This window comes from Mesoplodon mirus, assembly GCF_964341445.2.
Source record: "Mesoplodon mirus genome assembly, chromosome: 15".
Lineage (NCBI taxonomy): Eukaryota > Metazoa > Chordata > Mammalia > Artiodactyla > Ziphiidae > Mesoplodon > Mesoplodon mirus.
The window spans coordinates 62,077,054-62,102,770 of NC_138991.1; the positions used below are offsets into that span (position 1 = coordinate 62,077,054).

At 52.2% G+C, this 25,717-nt stretch overlaps 1 protein-coding gene across 1 annotated transcript; it reads right to left on the reverse strand.

Moving 5' to 3' along the window:
* Positions 1–1,731: 1,731 nt before the first annotated feature.
* On the reverse strand, positions 1,732–25,717 carry LOC309816759 (uncharacterized protein C16orf96; the record flags this gene model as incomplete). The annotated part of the gene is given in 11 exon segments (XM_082644534.1): positions 1,732–1,898; positions 1,901–1,950; positions 2,763–2,847; positions 8,212–8,314; positions 8,418–8,598; positions 9,731–9,823; positions 11,408–11,412; positions 12,123–12,287; positions 13,294–13,368; positions 17,400–17,510; positions 25,298–25,717. Coding segments are annotated over 11 exon segments (1,455 nt in total).

Consider the following 25,717-nt stretch of genomic DNA (forward strand, 5'->3'; position numbering starts at 1 on the left):
AAGCCTGACCACACCTGGCATGGGCGCGTCCCCAGGAGCCCCCACCTCTCCATCTGCCTGAGCCCAGGTCACACCTCCTTTTCCTGGAAGTTGGACCCCTCATACCTGTGTACAGCACCCACCCAAGAAGTACAGCCTTCTGGGCAGGTGGCCGGAGAGCTAAGGCCTCACTGTGTGACCCTGGGCAAGTCACACCACTGCCCCTCCCACAGGCCCATGATCTGCCCACCACACAGGACCAGGGCCACATGGGGCGCTCTGCCACGGGGCGACCGACGTGATGGGGGAGGGGCGGTTTGTTGTGATTCTCTGCCGAGACTCAGCCATGGTGGTTCTGGACAGTGGTTCTGGGAGGCTGACCCTGGGCTGGTGGCCCGAGGAAGGACTGGCAAGTCCACCCACCCATGTGGGACGGGCAAGGCCTCCCCTTGCAGAGGGCATGGGGCCAGTCACCCTTATCCACAATCAGAAAAGTGAAAGATTTTATTCTGGGGAGAAGCTGACAAAAATACTCATCTGTGATATGGGGGTGGGGCCAGGGATGCACTGGCCAGTATCCCCCAAGGCAGTGTAGGTCATCTGGGTCAGGAAGAGCTTGGCCTCATTTGGACACAGTCCTTGGAGAAAGAAAAGAGAAGTCAGGAGTGGTTGCAGGTGAGGAGCAGGAGGAGGGGGAGGCAGGGCTGGGGACAATCGGTGGGGAGGGGCAGGCACGCAGCATCCAGGACTCCTTTGGCTGCCCTTCCAGAGGACCCTCCTCCATGCCAGCACCCTGGCTCCCCCAGGGCGGACCCCGGGCAGCTTGCCCACCCCACTCCCTGACTCGCTCCAGAAGCCTCTGGTGGATGTTGGGGGGAGCCATGCCCCAAAACCATTCAGAGGGAAATTTTTTTTTTTTTTTTAAGTCTTTGTGGAATGTGATAGAAGTATCAGAAGCACAGAAAGGGTAGAGGGCGCAACTGGACAACCTAGGGGATGCAAAGGGAGAAAACGCAAAACAGAGGGAGAAGGAGGGACCAGTGAACCGTCCAAGGGGCAGAAACTACACCAGGCTGCAGGACCCGCCAGGCAGGCGTGAGCAGGCCGGCCTCTGAACCCCAAATCAGGACGCTTTGACCACCCCCCCGCCAGCGCGGGAACCAAAGAGGCAGAAAGACGCCAAACAGGACAGGGCGGTCCTGGAGGATTGCAGGGCCGTTGCTCCAAGTGCCTCATGGATTAGCCAGAAGTAAATACAAACAATCGGGTTCTTTAAATATCCAACTCATAACAGTAATTACTGGTGGGAACAATCAACAGACAATAAAAAACCACGCACGCAATAAAATTTGGTTCCCATGAGAAAATTGGTCCTGGTAGAAATAATGGTCCCCAAAGAAAATGGACAGTGGCGTTAGCTGTAATTGGAACTGATTCTGATAAAATCATTTCAGCAAAATAAAAAGGAAAGTGATTGTTTTTAAAACCACTTTGTGCTGTATTGAAAATTGGTCAAGGAATTAAATTGGTTTAGTGGGACATTCAATCTAGAAAGCTGTGTTCTCCATGAAACGTAGCATGAGAAGGATTGTGTTACCGGTATTTACATGAGAGTTAAAACAGCTACTGGATCAAAATGAGTCCCTTATGGAGACCCTCCCCTAAGTCCAGAGCCCCTGCACCTTCCCCAGACTAGGCTCAGGGCAGGGTCTCCACCTGCTGGGGGGAGGGGGGGACGCTGGCACTGCAGGCTCACAGCTTGGTGGGCTCCTTGGTGGACTGCATGCCAGCTCGGGACTCGAGGCGCAGAGGCCTTGGGTGCCCGGCAGGCCCTGGGGCCGGCTGGGGATCCTGCAGGGATGGCATCAGCTGTGGCAGCAGTGGCAGGGGAGGCAGAGACGGAGGCTGAGCTGGCATGTTGGCTGGGGGCCTGAGGTGGCTGAGCCCATGCTGGTGCGGGGGGGCAGGCTGCTGGGGGACAGGAGAGACCCACGATGTGTCCCAGGGATATTCTGGAGAGAGGCTGGCCCGATGGGGTCATCTCCACTAAGGAGAAGAGAAGCCCCAAGACTGGAAGTGCTCCACCTCTGCTCACCCAGTCCAGGCACCTGACACTTCCTGGGTTTGGGGGGCGACCCAAGATAAACGAAACCAGAGGTGGACACAGAAGTGGAGTAGGGCAGCCGAGAGGACACAGGACTTGGAGGCCAGGATCTGGGCTTCGGCCCAGCTCTTGCATTCCCCGGTTCACGGTCGTGCGCCTCAGCTCCCCCACTTTAAAATGGGCTAGCTGTGCCCACCTCAGCATCCCGGTTAATGGGATAAGGACTGGGTGAGATGAGAAGGGAGGAAGTGCTTTGTATGCTGTAAAGTGCTCTCAGATGTCTGGTACGTGGTAATGTGACCAGAGGAGTCATGAGCTCAGTTGCCCCCAACTTGGCTCATGGGCCCTCAGCAGAGAGGCCCGAGGGAATAAACAGGCTCCCTCATCCCAGCTCTGCAGCCGGCTGGACCCCAGGGCACAGACACCTGGCTTGGACCCCAGGGATGGCTTCAGCCAGGAAACCTGGCTGAAGGGTAAAGCTGAAGCCCAGGATGGCTGGAGGCCCCGGCCAGGGTGCTGGGTGCCAGGTGGGGGCCACTCGAGGGATCTTCTCTGGCCCAGGTCCGGGTAGGGCAGGTGAGATATGGATGAGGTGGGGTAGGAGAGCCCCAGGCTGGGACGGGGGGCCCAGAGACCCTGCCAGAATCCCAGCTGGGCCAGGGAGTTGGGGGGCAGGTACTCACAGGGGTAGATGGCAACAAATAAGGCACTCGGGCACGCACCCTCATATGGGCTTTGAGCTGGGGGATGCGGAACCTTAACAGCTCGGTGGAAAAGAAAGGGGAAGAGACAGGAGCTGGTGGGGGGCGCTTCCAGGGCTCTGCCCCAGCCTGGAGGCCCTTTCGCTCTGGTGGGACCTGCCCTGCTGCCCCCCGCCCCCCTACCCCCTGCCGCCTCTTCACACACCCAATCCCCACCCAGTCATGCATGGAAGACCCTTCCTCCCTCCCCACCTTCGTGAGTATAGAGTTTCTAAAGGCTGAGATGTCAGAAAAAGGCTTTTTGAAAGTAACTCAAGGCCAAGGAGGAGAGAGACATTATTTTAGCATGAAAAGATACAGGTGACGTGCTGGCCAGCCTGATAGTTCTTCAGCTATTCCCACCAGGACCAGGCCACCACAGTGCCCCACCCCACCTTCATCTTCTGTGCATGCACATTTTTTTGAGGTAAACTTCACATAAAATTAACCATTCAAAGTGAACAATTCAGTGGCATTAAGTGCATTCACAAGGCTGTGCAACTGCCGTCTCCATCTGGTTCCAGAATACTTCATCACCCCCAAAAGAAACCTGTACCCATGAGGCAGTCACACACACCCCATTCACCCCTCCCCCGAGCACCCAGCAACCGCTAATCTGTTTTCTGTCTCTGTAATTTGCCTGTTCTGGAAAAATCATGGGAGGGGGGGTCACACAATATGTGGCCTTTGGAGTCTGGCTCCATCCTTCACTTTTGAACCCAAGGCGTCCCTTTCTCCCTGTCCAGCCAAGAGTCACCATGACCGGCCATCCAGACCAGAGACCACTGTACGAGGTGGGAACGTGCAGGGAAAAGAGGCCATGACAGCGAATATGCAGGAAGGACGGGGGTGGGGGGTGGTGTTAGGGGGTCACAGACGGCTGAGCAGGGCACCAGGTCTGGAGGGGACGGGCCAGGCCTCCCACCTGAGACGAATTACAGGGGCACGAAGCTCCTTCCCATGCAGGACCCCGACGGTTCCTTCTGCTTGGATGGCTGTGTCCCTCCCTGGCTGTCTCCTGACCTTCATTTTCAGAGAGTCCTTCAGACCACATGCTCCACAGGGACGACCCCCCGACCCCAGTCATTCTCTCCCCTATTTCCATGTTTCATCTTTTTTTTTTTTTGGCCACACTGCACGGCTTGTGGGATCTTAGTTCCCTGACCAGGGATTGAACCTGTGCCCTTGGCAGTAAAAGCACTGAGTCCTAACCACTGGACCGCCAGGGAATTCCCCATGTTTCATCTTATTCACTCGCTGAACTTACTCATTTCATTTCACCATCCTTCGTGGAGTAAAAACTCTAAGGGGGCAGTAACTTTACTTTGACCTCACCAGGTCTCTCCAGCGGCATCCAAAACACACCTGGCACCAAGGGGGGCTAAGGACTGACGGGCTGAGTGACCAGGGCCGTGTGGCAGCAGGAGGTGCCGTTCAGCTCCGCCTTTAAGAAAGAACTCATCAGGGCTTCCCTGGTGGCGCAGTGGTTGAGAGTCCGCCTGCCGATGCAGGGGACGTGGGTTCGTGCCCCGGTCCGGGAAGATCCCACGTGCCGTGGAGCGGCTGGGCCCGTGAGCATGGCCGCTGAGCCTGCGTGTCTGGAGCCTGTGCTCCGCGACGGGAGAGGCCACAACAGTGAAAGGCCCGTGTACAGCAAAAAAAAAAAAAAAGAAAGAAAGAAAGAACTCATCGTTCAGTTCTGGAGAGCACAGGGAGCCGACAGCCTCCACCTGTTAGCACTCGGGGCCTGTTAGCATCTCTGGCCAAAATGGGAGCACAGGGCCTGGCCATCTGCTGGGCAGTGTTTGCTTGGAAGGTCCCCACTGGGCTGGCCTGGACTTTTTCAGGTTTGCACACTGTCTGAGGGTCTCTCTTTGTTAACGCCTCCCCATCCCAAACCTACTGCATTCCTAACTCTGCCTCAGGGTCTGTGCCCTGGAGGACCCAACTGACACAGGGGACCACACTGATTCCCCATTTAGCCTTTGGGATCCAGGTAGCTTGGGTCATGTCCCTTGAACCTGAGCTAGGAACGACCTCCCATGTGCTTTGCAGGTTCGGGGTAAGAGCAAAGGCCCAGTTGAGGATCACTCCCTGGTCCCCACTCTGATCACCGGTTGGCACCCGGATCCCTCCACAGGTCAGAGGTAGGACCTGCTGACCAGCCAACCAGTGAGACTGACACACTGCTTCCCTCCAAGGTGAGGCACATGAGCCTGGGATACAGATTCAAAACCAAGACCCAGTGAGGCCTGGGAACCCAGCTCTGAGCCTGCACTCTCCTTGAAGGCCCACAGACACCTTGGATGCAGAGGCCCAAACCCGAACTTGCCACCTGATCCCAACATCTGCTTCTCCCACGACCTCCTCCACGGCTTTCCTACCTCTGCGAGAGCCAAAAGCCAAGCAGCTGGGAGGCTCCCGATGGGAGGGGACATTTGAGCCCTGGCAGATGAGAAAGGTTCCCCAGGGATTCCAGGCAGAGCACACGGCACATGCAGGGGCTCAGACGGGGGTAACAACCTGGATCGTTGAGAGAGCAAGCAAGCAGTTCTGGGAGGCTGGAGGCAGGGAGCAGACGAGGCTGGGGCAGGGAGTGGCCAAGGGGCCCTGCAGACCAGCCAAGGAGATCGGACTCTGGGGACAATGCACCCCAAGACGTCCCTGTCCTAATCCCCAGAACCTGTGACTATGTCACCTTACATGGCAGAGGGGGCTTTGTAAATGTTATCAAGTTAAGGACCTTGAGATGGGGAAATGATCCTGGATTAACTGGATGGGTCCAACGTAATTGCAAGGTCCTTATGAGGGGAGGCCAGAGGGTCAGAGTCAGAGAAGGAGATGTGAGGACAGACATTGAGGTCAGAGAGATGCACTCTGAAGATGGCAGAAGGGGCCACGAGCCAAGGAATGTGGGAGGCTTCTGGAAGGACACGGAGTCTCCCCTTGAGCCTCAGAAGGAACCAGCCCTGCAGACACCTCGATCTTAGCCCTGTAAGATTCACTTCCGATTTGACCTCCAGAACTAAGATAAAATAAACTTGGATAGTTTTAAGCTCCTGTTTGTGGTAATGTTACAGCAGCCATAGGACACTCACCCAGCCGGGTTCTGAGCGGGGGAGGGGCCTGGTCAGGAGCGGGTTTGAGACCATTCACTCAGTGCTGGTGAGGACGGTGAGGCTGGTGAGGCATGTCCCCCTCCATCTGCGCCCCTGATGCCTCTGCCTACCTGAGCCCTGCCTGTACTTAGCCCCCCTTCCATTGAGACCTCTCTGGAAGTCCAGCCTCATGCTGGGGGCACTGCTTACTAGGGATCAAGGGTTCCTCTGTCCGGCCTGAGATCCTGACCACTGTGCAGGCATCAGGAGGGCACAGGCTGGCTGGACGGCCCTTGGTGGCCCTGTGGGCAAACGATGGATGGATGCATCTGGGATCAGGCTGGACCTGGGAGGGGGGCTCACATCAGCTAGTTTAGGTTTAGATATTGAGTGTGTTTTGGATTAGAATTTCTTTTGAGTAAAAAATGCGCAGTAAGACAAACTGGTCAAAAGATCCAGCCACAGGTGGGTTTCGAATTGATTCCAATTTCTAGTTAGACTTTGTGGCCCCCAAGCAGGATAAAGCAATTGAGGCATCCTGATCCACTCCTGCTTTGCTGCATGGGTCTGGAGAACAAACAAGCCCTGGGGAGAAGAGCCCCATGCTCTTGATGACAGCCCTGGGGAGCTGGGTGGGGACGCCATCCGATGGATGACCGGAGACGAAGGTCGGGTCTGTAGATCACCCTGACCCCTCCCCCAACGGTGGGCTCCCGGCAAGCGACCCTCACCCGCTCATTTGTGCAGTGCCTCACCAGCCGGTGCAGGGTGAGAGGAGGCAGTGCAGGGCCTGGCAAGAAGTTGAGCTCATTAAATATTGGCCACCATTGCTGTTATCCTGCCTGGTGATCCCAGGGGCCCAGCCCGAGTCTCTTCTCGACAGCATCTGTGTCCGGGGGCATCGTCCAGGTGGAGCCATTAACACTGCAGGCCCACATCCATGCCCCAGGGGGAATGCAGGGTTCAAGATGGTGACCTGCCCCCTGGACCAGGGAAGGGGCCTGTAGTGAGTTGAATGGCAGCTGCCCAAAAGATGTGTCCCCCTGGAACCTGTGAATGTGACCTTGTTTAAAGAAAAGGTCTCTGCAGATGTAATTAAGTGAAGGATCTTCAGATGAGGGCATCTGAGTTAAGAGACAGAAGAGGAGGAGACACAGGGAGAAGCCACATGAAGAAGGAGGCAGAGACGGGGGTGATCCAGCCCCAAACCCAGGAATGCCTGGAGTTCCCAGAAGCTGGAAGAGGCAGAAAGGATCCTCCACTAGGGCCTTCGGAGGGAGCACGGCCCTGCCGACACCTTGATTTTGGACTTCTGGCCTGCTGTACTGTGAGAGTTAATTTCTATTGTCTTAAGCCGCCCAACTGGTGGTCATTTGTTGCAGCCCCGGGACACTAAAGCAGGGTGCTGTCCTCTCTGTCCAGCACACCCAGGAAAAGAGTCCCCTTTCCTTTGCTTAGGTGTCTGGTGGTTGTTCTCAAGTCAATGGAGGCAAAGTGGGGTGAGGAGGGACACCGTGGACAGAATTTAACCCCCTGACCACTTTGTGGCTCCTGGACCAGCCCCAGTAGGGCAGTGTGTGGAACCCCTCTTCCCAGAGCGGGGTAACTTCAAAGGGGCAGGCAGAGAAGGTATGGCTGGCCCAGTGCAGGAGCTGAGTCCCGGGGTCCCCGGTTGGAGCCAGCTGGAGCCAGGGCCTCGACACTGCAGTAACCAGAGCAATTCATTCCACATCTCCCGCTGGCCCAACCCTCCCCAACCCGTGACAATTAGGACACAGGCCTCCAGTCTGTCCTGGCGTCCTCCTCATCACGCCCAACCCCAGCCCGATCTTCCCACTCCAGGGAGACTCACCTTCCCGAGTTCCTAAGTGTGCCTGCCTTCCACCCACCACAGGGCCTTTGCACTGCTATTCCCTTTCCCTGGCTCACTCTGCTCCCACCTGATCCCTTCATCCAGCTAAGCCTTATTCCCTTTTCAGAGGCCTCAGGACAGCAGTCTAGGACCTCCTCCTTGAACCAGTGTCCCTTGTCACAACTCTCCCGTCACCACCCAGCATTCCTTCTTTGGGGAGGCCATCCGGTACCCCTCCCCAGCATCCCTTGTCACAAGCTGTCCCAGTACAGTGCCTGGCATACAGTAGGATCCCATGTTTGCAAGTGGCTGTGTGAGGAGCACCCAGTCACGGATGTTGCCGGCTCTGGGCCCCACCTGCATCACACTGGGCCTCACAATGCCCAGCAAAGGCAGGACACGGGGCAGGGGTGCCCAGGAAGCCCTGAGGCTCCTCACCTGCCAGCTCCTTCTCTGCACCGGTCAGAGGCCGCGCCCTGTCCTTGCTGTTCATTCGGCCCTTGTACAGGATCCCGTCCGCTCCCAGGATGTCCACCTCGGCCTGTTGGGTGGCCCGGGGCCCCGGGTAAGGGAGTGTTCACAGAGGCAGCAGGGCCTGGCTTAGCCCAGGGTTGCCCAACGCCAGGGGCTGCAGCCTGACTCATGGAGTCATAGTCCAACAACTCGGGGTCCCCGTAGGGGTAGATTGTCGACAAGTTACATGATTTGAAATCAAGGTTGGTGTCATTTCCGGTGCCGTCACCCCAGTTCTGCTGGGAGCCCAGCGAGTCCGGGCGCCCCTCCAGGGCTGCAAGGTTCTGGAGCTTCTGCAGCCGCTGCTGTTCCCTGGGGCAGGGCAGGGGGGTCAGCAGCCACTTGGAGACCCCTCCGCCCCAGAGGAGCCGCAGGTTGGGTCCGAGGGCCTGGCCTGTAGCGAGGGAAGACTGGAATTTCTTCCAGCTTCAGCTTGGGTGATGCAGCCGGGCAGGCCTGGGGCCTGGTATGTGGATACAGACAGGCACCGTTGGGGCAGAGGGGAAAACTGAGACCCATGTTCTCCCAGACCTGGAGCCCTGGTCTGGCCTGCCAAATGCAGGCTCTTAACCCTTTTTTTTTTTTGGCCCCACTGAGCGGCATCTTAGTTCCCTGACCAGGGATCAAACCGGCGCCCCCCTGCAGTGGAAGCACGGAGTCTTAACCACTGGACCGCCAGGGAAGTCCCTCTTAACCTCTCATCCCAAGAGGGAGTCAGGCGAGTGAGGGTGGGGGCACCGGGCACAGGCCCCCATGTTCCTCCCCTTCATGTGGCTGAGGCTGCTATTCAGCCATCACTCCCCTCCTGGCCAGACGTACCCTCAGGCCTGGGGGCCTGGGAGCCAGAAGCACCCATGAAGCTGTGGGGTGTCAGGGGATGAGGGGCAGGGCTGGGGCCCAGGGAGCTAGCTGTGGGCAGAGGAAACCTGCAGGTTTAGGCGCCAGAGCCCGCCACTCACTAGCTGTGAGACCTCAGGCGGGTTGCTCAAGCTCTTTGAGCCTCGGTTTCTTCAACTGTGAAATGGGATGATAGCAGAATGACCTCAGAGGTTAAGGTGTAAGGATTCAACGAGGTCAGTCTGTCACAGAGGTTGGCACAGTGCCTGCCCGGCTGCAGCAAGCCCCACGGAGGACCCAGGGTCATGACTCACTTCTTCCAGCTGAAAGCACTCACTTCTTCCAGCTGAAAGCAGGCCCATCAACCCTAGCTCACAGGGGGGCGTGAGCTTTAAATGAGAGACTCTCCCTCCCTTAACAGTTCTTGGCCCATGACAGATGCCCGATAACCTGTTCGTTCCTCTCCCCATGAGCACCTCACATGCCCGTCTGCAGCCCCACCACCCAGGACAGCTCCCCTGCAGACGGCTGCAGTGCCCCAGACAGCCTTTGCATCTTGGAACTGGAGTTTGCATCTCTGTTGGCGCCTGGACTCCCACCTGCTCACCTCACCTGTTGCCGCTGCAGGTACTCGTAGCTGTTGGCACTGGCCGGCCGCAGCCACGACAGCAGGCGGGCACTGCGGATGGTGATGAGTTGCCTGTGGAGGACAAGAGCTAAGTGGGAGGCGCACATGGCCAGCAGAGGGCCCAGCTTCCACCTCTTCCAGGAAGCTCGCCCTCAAACACGGCCTTCCCTCTAGAAAGATCCACAGCATGGGGCCACCATCCTCTTCATAAATCATAAAGAACAGCTGTTCTGATAATAAAAGGAAAACCCCTGAACAGGTGAGTCCTAGAAGTGGGATGCAGGTTGGAGGTTGGCAGGGGTGGGTGGAGGGGGATGGGGAATGATTGCTACGGGCACGGGGTTTCCTTCTGGTTGGGTGGAAAGGTTCTGGCACTAGATTGAGGTGGTGGCGGCACAATATTGTCAATGTACTAAATGCCCCTGAACTGTTAACTTTAAAATGGTTAATTTATATTATGTGTATTTGACCTCAGTACAAGAAATAAAAATAGTAAAACATCAGCCTTCTGAGGAGCTGGAACTGTTCTACATCTTGATCTGAGTGGTGGTTACCAAGGTGTGTACACATGTAAAAACTCATCCAGTTGTAAAACAAACGTTTACATACTTTACTGTATGCATGTTAAACCTCAATACAAATTTAAAGTCATGCATATTGTCAGCATTTTAGAAAGTACAGAAAAACACAAAGAAATCACTGTAACCACTGTAATCAAATACTTTGATATGGGTCCTTACAGTATTTTTCCATGTTATGTTTTTTTTTTTAACAAATATAGGATCATAACACACATCCTACTTGTTTTTTCATTTAATTTACTGTAAACATTTTTCCAGGTCATTAAACATTCTTTTGTGACTGTGCCATCCAATATGGCAGCCACTGGCCACATGTGGCTATTTAAATTAACTAAATTTATTAAAAAAATTTTTTTTATTTTAATTTTTATTTATTTATTTTTGGCCACGGCGTGCGGCATGTGGGATCTTAGTTACCCGACCAGGAATAGAACCCGTGCCCCCTGCAGTGGAAGCACAGAGTACTAACCAATGGACCACCAGGGAATTGATGGAGTGTTTTTTTTTAAAGTTACAGAAATCATAACATTTCATTCAAATATTTTAGTCAATTTTCTTACATGCCTGCAATACCGTTATCCCATCTAACACAATGAGCAGTCATTCCTGACGTTGATCTAATTCCCAGCCCATTTTCAGAGTTGGAGCAACTGAACCTGGAAACAAAGTAAGTCTCCTCGTGTGTTGCATTTGGTTGTTGTGTCACTTGAGACTCTCTTAATCTAGAACAGTCTCTGTCCCACTTTTTTTCACCCTGCCATTGAATTATGGAAGAAAAACAGGTCAGTTCTGTAGATAACTGAGTTACTCCGGCTGTAATCCTGCACTGACTTGTATGATTTCTATGACAAGTGTGTTCCATATCTGTTTTGCTTATCGTCATATCCTCGCTAACCAGCATCAGAGGTACCCAATAGGTGGATGATGAGTGAATATATCCTCATTTTACAGATGAGAAAACTGAGGCTCGAAGAGGTTCTATAACTCAAGGCATACTGCCAATCATGGTGGGGCTGCAACTCGGACCCAGAGCTGCCTGATTCTAAACCCAAGCTCTTTTGTCCTCACCAGCCACCCCAGCTGCAGGAACCACACAACACTGAAATGACTGTTCCTGTCTCTCTATTGGACGGTACACATTAAGGCTATGACTTCTTATCAACATTTCCCCAGGGTCTGGCTCAACACAGGTGATCATTAAATGATGAATGAATAAACGAATGACCAGCAGGACAGGACACCCTCTCTGCCTGCCATGTCCCTTTGCTTGCGTTATGGTGGTCAGCCTCCAAGATGCTCCGCAACTATACCTCTTGGTATTCACACCCCCATATGGTCCCCTCTCGCACTGAACAGTGCTGACTTGTGTAACCAACAGGATACTACAGAAATGATGGAGTGTGACTTCTGTGGCTAAGTCATCAAAGATGTTGCAGCTTCTGTCTTGCTCTCTTGGACCATGTGCTCTGGGTGGCCCACTGGCTGCCATGTTGTGAGGCCAGTCAAGCAGCCCTAAGGAGGATCCGTGTGATAAGGAAGTGAGGAGCCTTGCCCACAGCCACGTGAGGGCGTCATCTTGGAAACAGCTCATCCAGCTCCAGTCAAGCCTTCATATGACAGCAGCCCTGGATGACATCCTGACTACAGCCTCGTGGGAGACCCTGAGCTACTGAGCTAAGCTGTTCCCAAATTCTTAACCCTCAGAAACTGTGAACATTTGCTGTCTTAAGGGACTAAATTTCAGGGTAGTTTGTTACACAGCAGGTGGTGACTAATACAGGGGTCCTTACCTTGGTGCGTAGGTCTTTGTCCAGCTGCTCCACAGTCTTCTCCCAGTCATCCTCATTGGCCATAACCCTGAACAGCATGCCCTGAATCGTCTCATTCAGCTCCATCGCCACTGCGTCCAGGTCAGCCCGGCTTCCCTTGCCTGCCAGGGAGCGCCTGTCGGCTTTCTAGAGAGAGATGGACTCAGGGAGGCAGGACTGCTGGGGTGGGAGCAGGAAGAGGCTGGGGGAGATCAGACCACTTTGGTCAGTTTTTCTAGTTTGGGACCCTGGATACCCAGCCTTGGCTTAAATTCAACCTTGGGGTCTCGGCTGGCTCAAACACAACCATTAGATCGAAGCCAAGGTTTCCTGTGATGGAGAAGTTGGGGCATGGTTTTTAATTCACATAACTTGTCACAAACTCTAATTCAAAAAGATACATGCACCCTATGTTCATAGCAGCATTACTCACAATAGCCAAGACATGGAAACAACCTAAATGTCCATCAACAGATGAATGGATAAAGAAGATGTGGTATATATATACAATGGAATATTACTCAGCATTAAAAAGAACAAAATAATGCCATTTGCACCAACATGGATGCAACTAGAGATTATCATACTAAGTGAAGTCAGAAAGAGAAATACCATATGATAACACTTATATGTGGAATCTAAAATATGACACAAATGAACCTATATATGAAACAGAAACAGAATCATGGACATAGAGAACAGACTAGTGGTTGCCAAGGGGGAGGGGGTTGGGGGACGGATGGAATGGGATGTAACTATTATATATAGGATGGATAAACAAGAAGGTCCTACTGTATAGCACAGAGAACTATATTCAATATCCTATGATAAACCATAATGGAAAACAATGTTAAAAAAAGAACGTATGTATATATGTATATGTATAACTGAATCACTTTGCTAGTAATTAACATAACATTGTAAATCAACTATACTTCAATTTTTAAAAATTGTCACTAATCCTGAGTTAACTGAAAATAGGAATTGATGGAACAACTTTTGAGAACTTCCCCCAAACTTTCTATACGATAAAGGTGGAAGGAGACTCTGGAAGTCTGCCTGCCTTTGTCTTGGCTGGATGATTCCATTATCCTGGTGGGAAGGCTGGGCTCAGAATGGGGGGCGGTGGGGAGAGGAATCTCTGCTCACTCACCTCTTTCAGCTCCTGCTCCATCACACTTCTGTCTTCCTTGTACATCTCTAGGTTTTTAATCTGAGAATGGACAACCTAAGAACAGAAGCAGAGGGCATGTCAGCTATCCTCGGAAGTCCTGAGGATAGCCTCTACCTCCCACGTCCACCCTAGGAAGGGACAGTGGGGCCAGGTGGACAGCAGGCAGGGTGGCACATTGGAAGGCTTGGGCTCCAGGTGCCCAGATCAGAAGGGAAGGAATGTGGGACTTGGCACAAGACGTCCCCTTGGAGGTGGCCTCACAGAACTACAGGTGGCTACACAGGAAAGGAAGGAAGACCTGAGGAAGGAAAGCATAAACAAACACTGATGCTTTGGGTCCCTAGATGTTTAAGACAAGTGCATCTCTTCTGATCTGTAATGGGGTCCCCGTGAGAATGACAGTCTATTCATCCACCAAGCACTTATATGCCACACATGCTGTGCCCCAGGGTCAGGGGAAAACCTTATTTCCCATCCCCATGACTCCATGAAAAACCAACTCCCTGCATTAATTCTGCCCTCTCTCCACTTACTGGGCCCTCCTTATGACAGCAGCAGCCAGCTAACCTGCTTGGGAAGAGCCTCACATCCAATGGGCCATGTCCCCAGAGGGTAGGGTCACTCCTCCTCCAAAGCTGGCAGCAGGCTTCTACTTCTCCCTACATATCTGGTTTCCCTTTTACCCTCAGAAACAGAACCCCTAACTTTTAGCTGGCATCTGGCAGACCAGAATCATGACTCTATTTCGCAGCCTCCCTTATAGCTTGATGTGACCACTGAGGTGTAAATGGAAGTGGGTCAGTGTCCTCTTCACTGCTGGCTTGGAAGCAGAGTTAATGACTGGAGTGCCAGCAGCCGTTTTGGACCATGTGGTGACCTTGTGAATGGAAGTGACACACCATGGAGTTCAATACCAGCTCTGAGTTTCTTGAATGTAAAAGAGAGATACATTTATGCCTTAAGTCAGTTATTTGGGAGTTTTATGTTATTCAAAGATGAACCTAATTCTTTTTTTTAAATATTTATTTATTTTGGCTGCGCAGGGTTTCAGTTGTGGCATGCGGACTTCTTAGTTGCAGCACGCATGCAGGATCTAGTTCCCCGACCAGGGATCGAACCCAGGTCCCCTGCATTGGGAGCGTGGAGTCTTTACCCACTGGACCACCAGGGAGGTCCCAAGATGAACCTAATTCTAATTAATGCAAAGCTCCTTCACATCCACCTTGCCCCAGAGGGGTCTCAAGGTCTAGGATGGACGGTGGAGATAATGGAAGGGAGATCCTGCTTCAGCCTCATGTCAGGCTGCTTCCTCCAACACCACATTAGCAGGGAGCTGACTTCTAGAGTCACCAGGCCCAACATGAACACTTAGATCCCCATTTGGTTCCTCCTAGTTAAAATCTAGAAATAAAGAGGAGCCGGGAGCCTCTAACTTCCACTGCCACAGTAACCTGCGTACTGGGTTGACTAATGTCCTCCCCAGAATTCATGCCTGTCCAGAACCTGTGAACATGGTCTTATTTGGAAATAGATCTTTGCAGATCTAATTAGTTAAGATGAGGTCATACTGGATTAGGGCAGCCCACATGGATAAGGAGGCCACGTGAAGGCACAGATATACACACAGAGAGGAAGGCCACATGACAATGGAGGCAGAGACTGGGGTGATGCGTCTAAAAGCCAAGGAACACCTGGAGCCACCAGAAGCTGGGAGAGGCCAGGAAGGATCCTCCCCTAGAGGCTTCAGACAGAGCAAGGCCCTGCCAGCACCTTGATTTGGGGCTTCTAGCCTCCAGAACTGTGAACGAGTACATGTCTCGTTTTATGCCATCCAGTTTGTGGTCATCTGTTACAGCAGCCGCAGGAAACTGGTACACCCACTAAGTGGCAGAATCGGGATTGAAACCCAGGCCTATCCAACCACAATAGCAGACTGCCTCCCAACTGGCTGGTTACTCTGCCTGAATCTGTTTCCTCCTAGTTCAAATGGCATTAATACCACTCCTGTCCCAAAGATGCTGAGGGGACTAGAAATGGCATTTTCCTAGGAGAGTTGGCATTTGATACACATCAGCTGTCTTATCCGTCCCCTCCTGCACCAAGCCAGAGCCTTGGATATAATAGTTTGTTCCAAGAATGGCTTTGGAATGCAGCCTCTAGCTTATAAAAGACACCTGTCCTCTTGCAAAGGGCAAATAATGTTTTCACATTATTTGAGTCAGTAAGAAAGAGTTCTATCCTCACTTATTTTCCTGCTGGGTTCTTAGTGGGAAACACTCCAAGAGGGGCACTCTAAGGTGATGGAAACATTTCCATCTTGATTGGGTGGTGCTGACATGGGTGTACCAAGAGGCAAAAATTAATCTAGCTCTTACACTTCAGGCCTGGGCATTTTACTGTGAATAAAGCATACTTTCATTAAAAGCAAACAAATACTACCACTCCCCCGCAAAAAAACACATAAGGGCTTTGGCGCTGTCCATCTTGTTGACTGCTGTATCGCTGGGCCTTGGAAGGGCACCTGGCACACAGTGAAGGCTCAATGACGTTGGCTGAATGACTCAGGGAATGAATGGGGATTTCTCGTGCCACCTGTTACGTCCAGAACATTTTCTCCCAGGCATCCAGGTAACGCAGTAACAGCGGTGTTTCCTCTCTAGTCCCGATGTTGTGACAGTACCAGGGCAGAGGTGTCTGCCCTCCCTCCTTCCTCTACTGGAAGGGCTCCACGAGCCTGCTGATCTCTTGCAGCCCATGTTCATTTAAGAACTATTTAACGAAGCGTGCTGTGTACAAAGCCCAGCTCCTGATCCTTCCAGGGTTCACTTTTATAAGCAATTAGTTCTTGCTGGCACAACGGGCAGGAAGGAAGTCTGGACAAAGGCTGACTTGATCCATTTGGTCTGTTTGGCCAAACTCCTCTTGAGTTTCTCTCAACGAGTGACGAGCGACAGCTCCTTGGAGGCAGATCCTACATCCACCCCCCACCCCCCACCCCGAGCAGGGCAGGACATGGTGCTGGACACACATCAGAAGTGCTGAAAGAACTGGCCCTGGTCTCCGACCAGGAAGGACACCAATAGGTCCCTAGGACACGGCATCCCAGTCTCTCTGAAAAGCAGTGGCTAAATGAGGGCGCAGAGTTGGCAGGAGACTATGTAGTTCCTGATCCTGGTGCTCACGCAAGTCTGGGCCTGAAACCGTGTATTGGGAACCCACACACGGCCCAGGCACCCTCCTTTCCCCGCTTGGGCTGGGTATCGGCTCACCTTCAATGAGCTCCTCTCCCATCCAAGTTGCCCTGTGCACGCTAGCCTGGTCACTCTGTGTGACCACCTTGGGAGGAGGAGCTGTGCCCTGCCCTTTCGCTCCCCACACCCTAGTGCATCCCACCAACAGCCCCCTGACTTGGAATCAGAAGCCCTCTATGGAAATCACCTCAGGTGGATCTGTTTGGGATTTTGTCTCTTTATACCCTGGGGGAAAGGTCATCTCCCCCCACTGGGAATGACTTTGACCCTTTCCCCAAGGGTCTGGGATGCCTCTGGGACGAGGCACAGATGGGACTGGTCCCGAGGTCAGCAGGGCAGGGTCATCAGGCCAGCTCAGTGAGCACAAGGGAGAAGCTGTCTGGTTGAAAGACCCCCGGGAGGTGCTCTGCATCGCCCTCACACTTCTCATCAGACTCTGCTGTTCCGGACAGGCCCCACGGTGTGAGAACTCAGAAACAAGCTAGTTTAGGGGAAAGGTTATGAACATGAACAGGTGGCTCAAGAAATCCTCTTATCCACTCATCAATTCATTCAGCACATTCTAAGCCTTCACTTTGCGCCAGGCACCCTTCTGGCGTGGGTGACCCAAGCAGTGAATGAGACAGATCTTGTTCAGGCCCTCTTGTTTATGTGTTGGGGGTATGGGTGGCAGGATTTGTTAGCTCTTCATGGAAGTGTAACTTACACACAGTAAAATGCCAGGAAAGTGTCCCTGGTTCCCCTGCCTTCAGGGTGTCTGTGAAATCTTTGGGAAGAATCTGAATGTCCCGATGAGGAATCCTCCCTCCTCTGGGCCCTTCCGGACCTCCGAACCTTAAACTCATCCAGGCGAATCTGGAGCTTGTCCACTGCCCTGTCCAGCATGAGGTGGTGGTCCTTTATCATCTCTATCTGGTGGCCCCAAATTCTCTCAAGTTCTTCATCCTACAAGGGGGAGACATAGACACAAGAGGCCTCTGCTTCTGAGGTCGCCATGGCCGGGAAGGGACTTCAAGAGTGTACCAGACCAGGGCGTCCCCAGCCTGCCAGCCAACTGCCACTTTAGACACTTGTCAGGGGGAACCATGTGGCCACCCACCCCTGGGAGCCTTGCACCAGCGGGGGCAGATCTGCCTCCGCGGGGCTGCACCTCCCTTCTGGGCCCCACTCCCTCCCCAGGGCTCCTTTCAGACATTTCTCCAAAGATGATATACAAGTGGGCAATAAGCACAAGAAAAGATGCTCAACATCATTAGTCACCAGGAAAATAAAAATCAAAACCACAGTGAGATACGCTAGGATGGCTATCATCAAAAAGACAGAAAATAAGAAGTGTTGGTGAGGATGTGGAGAAATTGGAATCCTTATACACTGCTGGCAGGAATATAAAATGGTGCAGCCTCTTTGGAAAACAGGCTGACAGTTCCCCAAGACTGAAACACAGAGTTACCATGTGGTCCAGCAATTCCACCCCTAGGTATATAGAAATGAAAGCCTATGTTCACAGAAAATCTTGTACAGCAATGTTCATAGTGGCATTATTCCTAATAGCCAAAAGGTGGAAACAACCCAAATACCCATCAACTGATAAACAAAATCTGGTCTACCCATACAATGGAATATTATATGGCAAAAAAAAAGTACTGATACATGCTATAGATAAGCCTGAAGACATTACGGTAAGCGACTTCCGTGGTGGTCCAGTGGTAAAGAATCCACCTTCCAATGCCGGGGATGCAGGTTCAATCCCTGATCAGGGAACTAAGATCCCACATGCCACAGGGCAACTAAGCTCACATGCCGCAACTACTGAGCTTGCACACCTCAACAAGAGAGCCCGCATGCCACAAACTACAGAGCCCACGCGCCCTGGAGCCTGCAGGCCACAACTAGAGAGCCCATGCACCCTGGAGCCTGGGCGCCACAACTAGAAAGAGAAAATCCATATGCCACAACTAGGGAGAAGCCCACGCACCACAATGAAGAGCCCACGCTGCAGTGAAAGATCCCATGTGCCTCAACGAAGATCGTGCATGCCGCAACTAAGACCCGACACAGCCAAAAAAATAAGAAAAAAGAAAACAAAATTACAGAAGAACCTTCAAAAAACCTTCTACTCCAGTATAAAATAAAGATTAAAAAAAAAAGACATTATGGTAAGTGAAGAAGTGGGGCTCGAGGAGGTGCAGAAATGGAGAATGACAGTTAATGGTTAAGGGGGTTCTCTCTGGGCTGTTGAAAATGTCTTAAAATTGACTGATAGTTGCACGACTGTGAGTACACTAAAATCACTGCACTGGATACTTCATTTTAAATTGAGGTATAATTGACATATAACATTATGGTATACTTTATTTTTTTAAATAAATTTATTTATTACTTATTTTTGGCTGTGTTGGGTCTTCGTTGCTGTGCACGGGCTTTCTCTAGTCGCAGCGAGAGGGGGCTACTCTTCGTTGCGGTGCACGGGCTTCTCATTGTCGTGGCTTCTCTTGCTGCGGAGCATGGGCTCTAGGCGCACGAGCTTCAGTAGTTGTGGCATGTGGGCTCAGTAGTTGTGGCTTGTGGGCTCTAGAGCTCAGGCTCAGTAGTTGTGGCGCACGGGCTTAGTTGCTCCACGGCATGTGGGATCTTCCCAGACCAGGGCTCGAAACCGTGTCCCCTGCATTGGCAGGCAAATTCTTAACCCCTGTGCCACCAGGGAAGCCCCCAGTATACTTTAAATGGATGAACTTCCTGGTATGTGGAATATATCTCAATAAAGCTTTAAACAATAGCATTTTTGTTTTAACTGGGGGAAACTGCAACACTGTCTATTGCATGGTATTCACGAGTTACTGTTAATTTTTCTGGGAGTGATAATAGTATTAAGAGACCAGTTTTCCAAGGCCTTATCTGCTGTAGATAGAAAAATGCTTTTCAGAGAAATCTACAAGGTCCAGATGCCCCACCTATGCAGGGATGCTTCCGCCTCCCCTTGTATCTCTGGGTGTAACCAGGGGACCAAATCACCTGAGCAGGAATCATACCCACCCCTCCCTTGGGTAACTACAGGGCAAACCCAGAAACGATGGCCTGGTGGGCAGCTCCATGGGTAGGGGCTGCACAGGAGAGGAGGAAGACTCTTTTCTCATGGGTCTCCTAGGACATGCAGTTAAAGGTTTCCCACCCCAGAGCTAGCCTGCTTCTCACCAGGGGTGCCATGCCCCGAACTCTGGACTGTGTTGGTGGGAGAACAGCCAGGAAGGTCCCACTTGGCCCCTCAGGCCACAATCAGGGCTGGGATGGAGCCAAGTTCAGGGAAGCGAATTCTAGAAAGCTGCCCTTCTTGCAAGCAGAATGTCCAGACATTCATTCTCCCTCTGTCTTTCTGTCTCTTTCTCTCTGTCTGAAGATGGCTTCAAGAATGTAGGTTCGACCTGGGGTCCAAGTGCTTCCAGAAGCTTTCAAGGGCTGATAAGGGGGTCCAAGACAAACATCCCCTTGAACAATCAGCTAGACTGGTCTACAAGGCCTCAGAGCCAGAACTTTGGGAAATGGGAATGCTAACACCACTTCCTTCCCAGGGAAGGAGGAATGCAATAGCCCTTCCCGGCACCCTGGGAAGAGCACTGCCAACGCAGGAAGTTCATTACTATTACTGCAATAACTTTCACCTTGATTCTCTAAAACCCCAAAGTGTCTTCAGTGCCCTTAAGCTTTGCTTTGAAATTCTCAAAAACCAATTTAAAATTTAAAACATTTTAATTGTGGGATACACAGCAGGAGATTTTGGCTGGGGGAGTAAAATGGGGTGGGGGTTTTGAAATTTCAAAAAAAAAGCAGCAACAGGTTGTTACAATCCCCTAGTGGGACACACAAGTTTATTTATGGAAATGGGATTAGCCAGAACAATCTTAATAACAAACAGCAGACATGGCCCCTGATTTTCCCCTGTGAGGCCAGCTGCGGTTATCATAACAGATGAGATAACCTGAGATAACCGAGACAGCCAGGGGCTTCTGAGCAGCTTTCTAAAACTCCTGTTCAGGGCTGCCTGGGAGATGCGGGCAGGGCCTGGGAACCTGCAATTCTGGAAATGCTCCCTGGCGCCGGGAGCCTGGGTGGGTGCCCCCCTGGAGGTTGCACAGCAAGCAGAGAGCCCAGGTTTTCTAAGCAGTTCTCAATGGGGCGATTTGGCCCCCAGTGGGCATTTGGCAAGTCTGGAGACATTTCTGGTTGTCATGACTATGGGGCGTTCCTGGCATCTAGTGGGTAGAGGCCAAGGATGCTGCTCAGCATCCCTCAGTGCACAGGACAGTCTCCACCACAAAGAATTATCCGGCCCCAAATGTCAGTCATGCCGAGGGTTAGAAACTGCAATCGATTTAAGCTTGCTTAGTGAGGACCTGCTGCCCTGCCCGAGCCCCCCAATCCAGCGATGTGCTGACCAAGAGCACCACCCCTTGTGCTGCACCTGTGGGTCCTCCCAAACCTCTCCAGAAGCCCCCTTGGTGCCTGCCCTAGTTTCCAGGGCACCGTTCACCCCATCTGGGGTAGGTGCTGGGGCTGGGAGGCTTGTCTTTCCCCATGAAGGGTGGCATTTGGTCTGCCAGCCCGGCTGACGTGGGCCGGAGTTGGGGGGACGGTGGTGAGTGGGCTGTAGATTCTTAGCTAAGCAGCTTGCACAGCCCTAGAACCAGCTACCGTGGCAACCCCGACAATGGGTCACCGTGGTAACCCTGGCAACCTCAGCCAGTCTGGGACTTGGCGACATTCTCTAACTGTGGTGGGGACATTCCTAGGTGCACAAACAGTCCTCTGAGGGCGGCATGACCAGTTCCGAACCTGTCCACCAGCACCCTGTGTGAGCTGGCTGGGCCACTCTGGGTACTTGTGCATTCTAGGAGACTTCATCCATCAAGGCAGGCCGGGGGCAGGCTGCTCCGGAGGGGCTGGCACCTTGGACATCGTGTCCACCTATCCAGCTTTGAGGCCCCTGTAACCTGCCCTCAGCCACCCCTGCAGCCTTCTGTGTCTCTAGTAACACTTCTTGTCTTAAAGTCTATCCTGTCTGATGTTAGTATAGTAACTCCAGCTCTCTTCTGGCTACTGCTTGTGTGGAATATCTTTTTCTATCCTTTTACTTCCAACCTATTTGTCTTTGAATCAGTGTGTCTCTTGGAGACAGCATATAGTTAGATGATCTCTGCTTTTTGTGCGTGCAGTAAAACACACATAACAATACTGAAGTGAACAATTCGGTGGCAGTTGGTACATTCACAGGTTTGTGCAGCCGTCACCACTACCTAGTTCCAGAACATTTTCATCGCCCCAGAAAAAATCCCATACCCACCAGCACTCAACTCCCAGCCCCCGGCAACTGACATTTCCTGTTGCTACAGACTTGCCTATTCTGGGCGTTGTCTATGAACAGAATCATGCAGTGTGGTTCTCTGTGCCCGGCTGCTTCCACTGAGCACGAAGATTTATGGCTCACACCGTGTCGCTTTGCCTCTCGCCTGCGTCAGCCCATCTCGGCCAGAACGGACATCCAGCTCTGTGCTAAGCAGTTCCCATACTTTATCTTGTTTGGTTTTAATTGTTGTAACAATCCTGGGAGGAGGAGGCCGTGGCCATCCCTCACCCCTTCCAGGGGTAAGTGGCATCTCAGCACCCACACTCCTATGCCTTCCAACTACCCACTCGGCCCAAGTTGGCACTGGCTCCCCATTTTCTAACTCTGTGACCCCGAGTGGGTTACTTAACCTCTCTGTGCCTCCATTTCCCCATCTGTAAGTGCGGGATAATGACAGCACCTGCCTCTTAGAGTCGTTAAGAAGATTAAAGGAGTGAACAGACAGAGCATCCAGCTCACCTGGCATGCAGTGAGCGCTTGTCCTCAAGATCATTCCCCTGGGGAGGGAGCCAGTGGAGGAGTGAGGGTGATGGGGACAGTGAGGGGAAGAGGCACAAGGCCCAGGGAAGTCGGGCTGGTGGACTCTGCCCTGTGCTTCTCGTGGCCTATAGAGTCTCTCAGTTCTAGGAAGGGATCTTGCATTATCTGTTTCTGTCACCTCTACAAACACCTGCACCAGGGCTCCCACCTTTTTCAGCCCCCAGGTTGGACGTAAAGCCTGGTGGCCCCTGTGTATTGATACCTTTGGGGTGCCTGCCAGTCCAGGCAGTGGGAACAGGCCCCCAGGAGCTCTAATTCTTAGGCACGACCCTGCCTGCCTGGCCAGGAGTGGACACCTGACCCCAGGTGTGCCATCTCATTCTCTTACCCAAAAATTATAACCAGAAGACCTGGAGACTGGCAGCTGGAAGCTGAGACAAGTTAAGGGCTGTTTTTAAGATGCAGGAGATCTACAAACGCTTCCTCCCTTTGAGGCCTGCCCACCCACTTCTTCCTTGGTGCCAATGAGAAACCCCAGCATCCTTCAAATAATACACTGCTTTTGTTTAAAAAGAGCCTCAACTCAGGAATTCCCTAGTGGTCCAGTGGTTAAGACTGGGTGCTTTCACTGCAGGGAGCCCGGGTTCAATCCCTGGTTTGGGAACTACGATCCTGCAAGCTGCACGGCGAGGCCAAAAAAAAAGAGTCTCAAGACAAATGCCCAGCAACAGGTGAACGGTTAAACCCAATGTGGTCTGTCCCTACAATAGAATACTATTCAGCCATAAAAGGGAGTGAAGCACAGACACAGGCTACAATGTGGATGAACCTGGGAAACATGATGCTCAGTGAGAGAAGCCAGACACAAAAAGCCATATATTGTATGATTCTATTTATATGAAATGCCCAGAATTTGGTAAATCTTTAGAGCCAGAAAGCAGATTAGCATTGTTGGGGTGGGGGGAGGCGGAGTGGGGAGTGATGAGAACACAGGTTTCCTTTTGGAGCCATGCAAATGGTTTAGAAGGGGATAGAGGTGGTGCTCGCACATTATCAATGTACCAAATGCCACCCAGCTGTTCACTTCATGGTATATGACTTGCACCTCCATTTAAATAAGAGGAGTGTTAACCTACGACATCCTGGAATGCCTCCTCCGTGTGATGGATGTTCTCTGTTGCCCCCGCACATCCATCCCCTGCCCCTACTCGGTGCCCTCAGAGGCTGACCCACAGGCATTGCGCTCTCCATACCCCTGGCGCTCTGACTTCTGGCCCTCTTGTTTGGCCAATGGGAGGAAGGGAGGAGAGAGAGGCTGGGGTATTTATTCTTCAAAATCCAACTCTTCCCCAAGGCTACAGCTCCTGATGGATAACTGTGTGCTGGGTGGGGAGGCAGGGGAGCAAGGGGTCCAAGGTGGGTCCTGAATCAGAAGGCCTCAGCTCATCCCTGTTCCACGGTCACTGGCTGCTGCACCCGCAGCAAATCAATGACATTTCTTTTCTTTTCTTTTTTTTAAATTGGAGTATAGTTGCTTTACAATGTTGTGTTAGTTTTTGCTGTACAATAAAGTAAATCAGCTATATGTATACATATATCCCCTCCCTCTTGGACCTCCCTGCCCCCCCATCCCAGCCATCTAGGTCATCACAGAACACTGAGCTGAGCTCCCTGTGCTATACAGCAGGTTCCCACTAGCTACCTATTTTACACATGGTAGTGTACTTATGTCAATCCTAATCTCCCACTTCGTCCCACCCTCCCCTTCCCCGCCATGTCCACATGTCCGTTCTCTACATCTGCATCTCTATTCTTGCCCTGCAAATAAGTTTGTCTGTACCATTTTTCTAGATTCCACATATATGTGTTAATATGATATTTGTTTCTCTCTTTCTTATTTCATTCTGTATGACAGAGTCTAGGTCCATCCACATCTCTACAAATGACCCAATTACGTTCCTTTTTATGGATGAGTAATATTCCATTGTATATATGTACAACAACTTCTTTATCCATTCGTCTGTTGATGGGCATTTAGGTTGCTTCCACGTCCTGGCTATTGTAAATAGTGCTGCAATGAACACTGGTGTTCATGTGCCTTTCTGAATTATGGTTTTCTCAGGGTATATGCCCAGTAGTGGGATTCCTGGGTCGTATGGTAGTTCTATTTTCTGAGTGTCAGTTTAGTCACCTACAGGTCCTCAATTATCTTTTTTTCATTGAGGTGAGATTCACATAACATACCATTTGAGGGCTTCCCTGGTGGTGCAGTGGTTGAGAGTCCGCCTGCCGATGCAGGGGACACGGGTTCGTGCCCTGGTCCGGGAAGATCCCACATGCCATGGAGCGGCTGGGCCCGTGAGTCATGGCCGCTGAGCCTGCACATCCGGAGCCTGTGCTCCACAACGGGAGAGGCCACAACAGTGAGAGGCCCACGTACTGCAAAAAAAAAAAAAAAAAGAAAAAAATACCATTTGAAAGTGTACAGTTCAGTGGCATTTACTGCTTTCATAGTGTTGTGCTCTATTTAGTTCTAAAATCACCACCCCAAAAGGAAACCCTGTAACCACTAAGCAGTCCTTCCCCATTTCCTCTCCCTCCAGCCCCTGGCAACCACCCATCTGCTTTCTGCCTCTACGAATGTGCCCACTCTGGACATTTCACACAGTGTACGGCCTTCTTTCCTCTACACTGATGAAGGATGGAAACTTGGAGCTTCGGTTCTGCCTGAGCCCAAAGCCGAATTCCTCTCCTGGTTAAGGGCAAGGCCCCTCATCAGGGGCACCAGGTAGGGGTGAACAGCCTGTCAGGAGAGCCAAGGGGGCAGGCAGCTTCTGGAGTCCAGGCGGCTTACCTTGGCCATGGCTTCTTCCTTGCCCTCCACTATCTTACAGAGCTTTATCAGGTTCCACAAGTCTTGGGCGGGCTGGCCAGTGCCCTGGCTGCCCTCCAGCAGCTGGTAGGTGTAGGGCAGTTCCCGCAGCATGGCCAGCTGGCTCTCCATCTTGTCCACACGGCTCATCAGGTGGTCGAAGACGTTGCCGAGCCTCTTCATGGGGTTAAGGATGGGCTGGGAGTCTCCTTCCCGGGGCATGAACATGGCTGGTGAGGTGTGGAGGAAGTCCTCATCCCCTGAAAGGACCTTCTCAAGGTCAGCCATGTGGATGTGCTCCAGGATACCCTGGAGCAGGAGGTGCAGGGCCTTGAAGTTCACCACCCCGCACTGTGGGCTGGCGATGTTGACCAGCTCCGAGAACGTGAGCGAGAAGCTCAT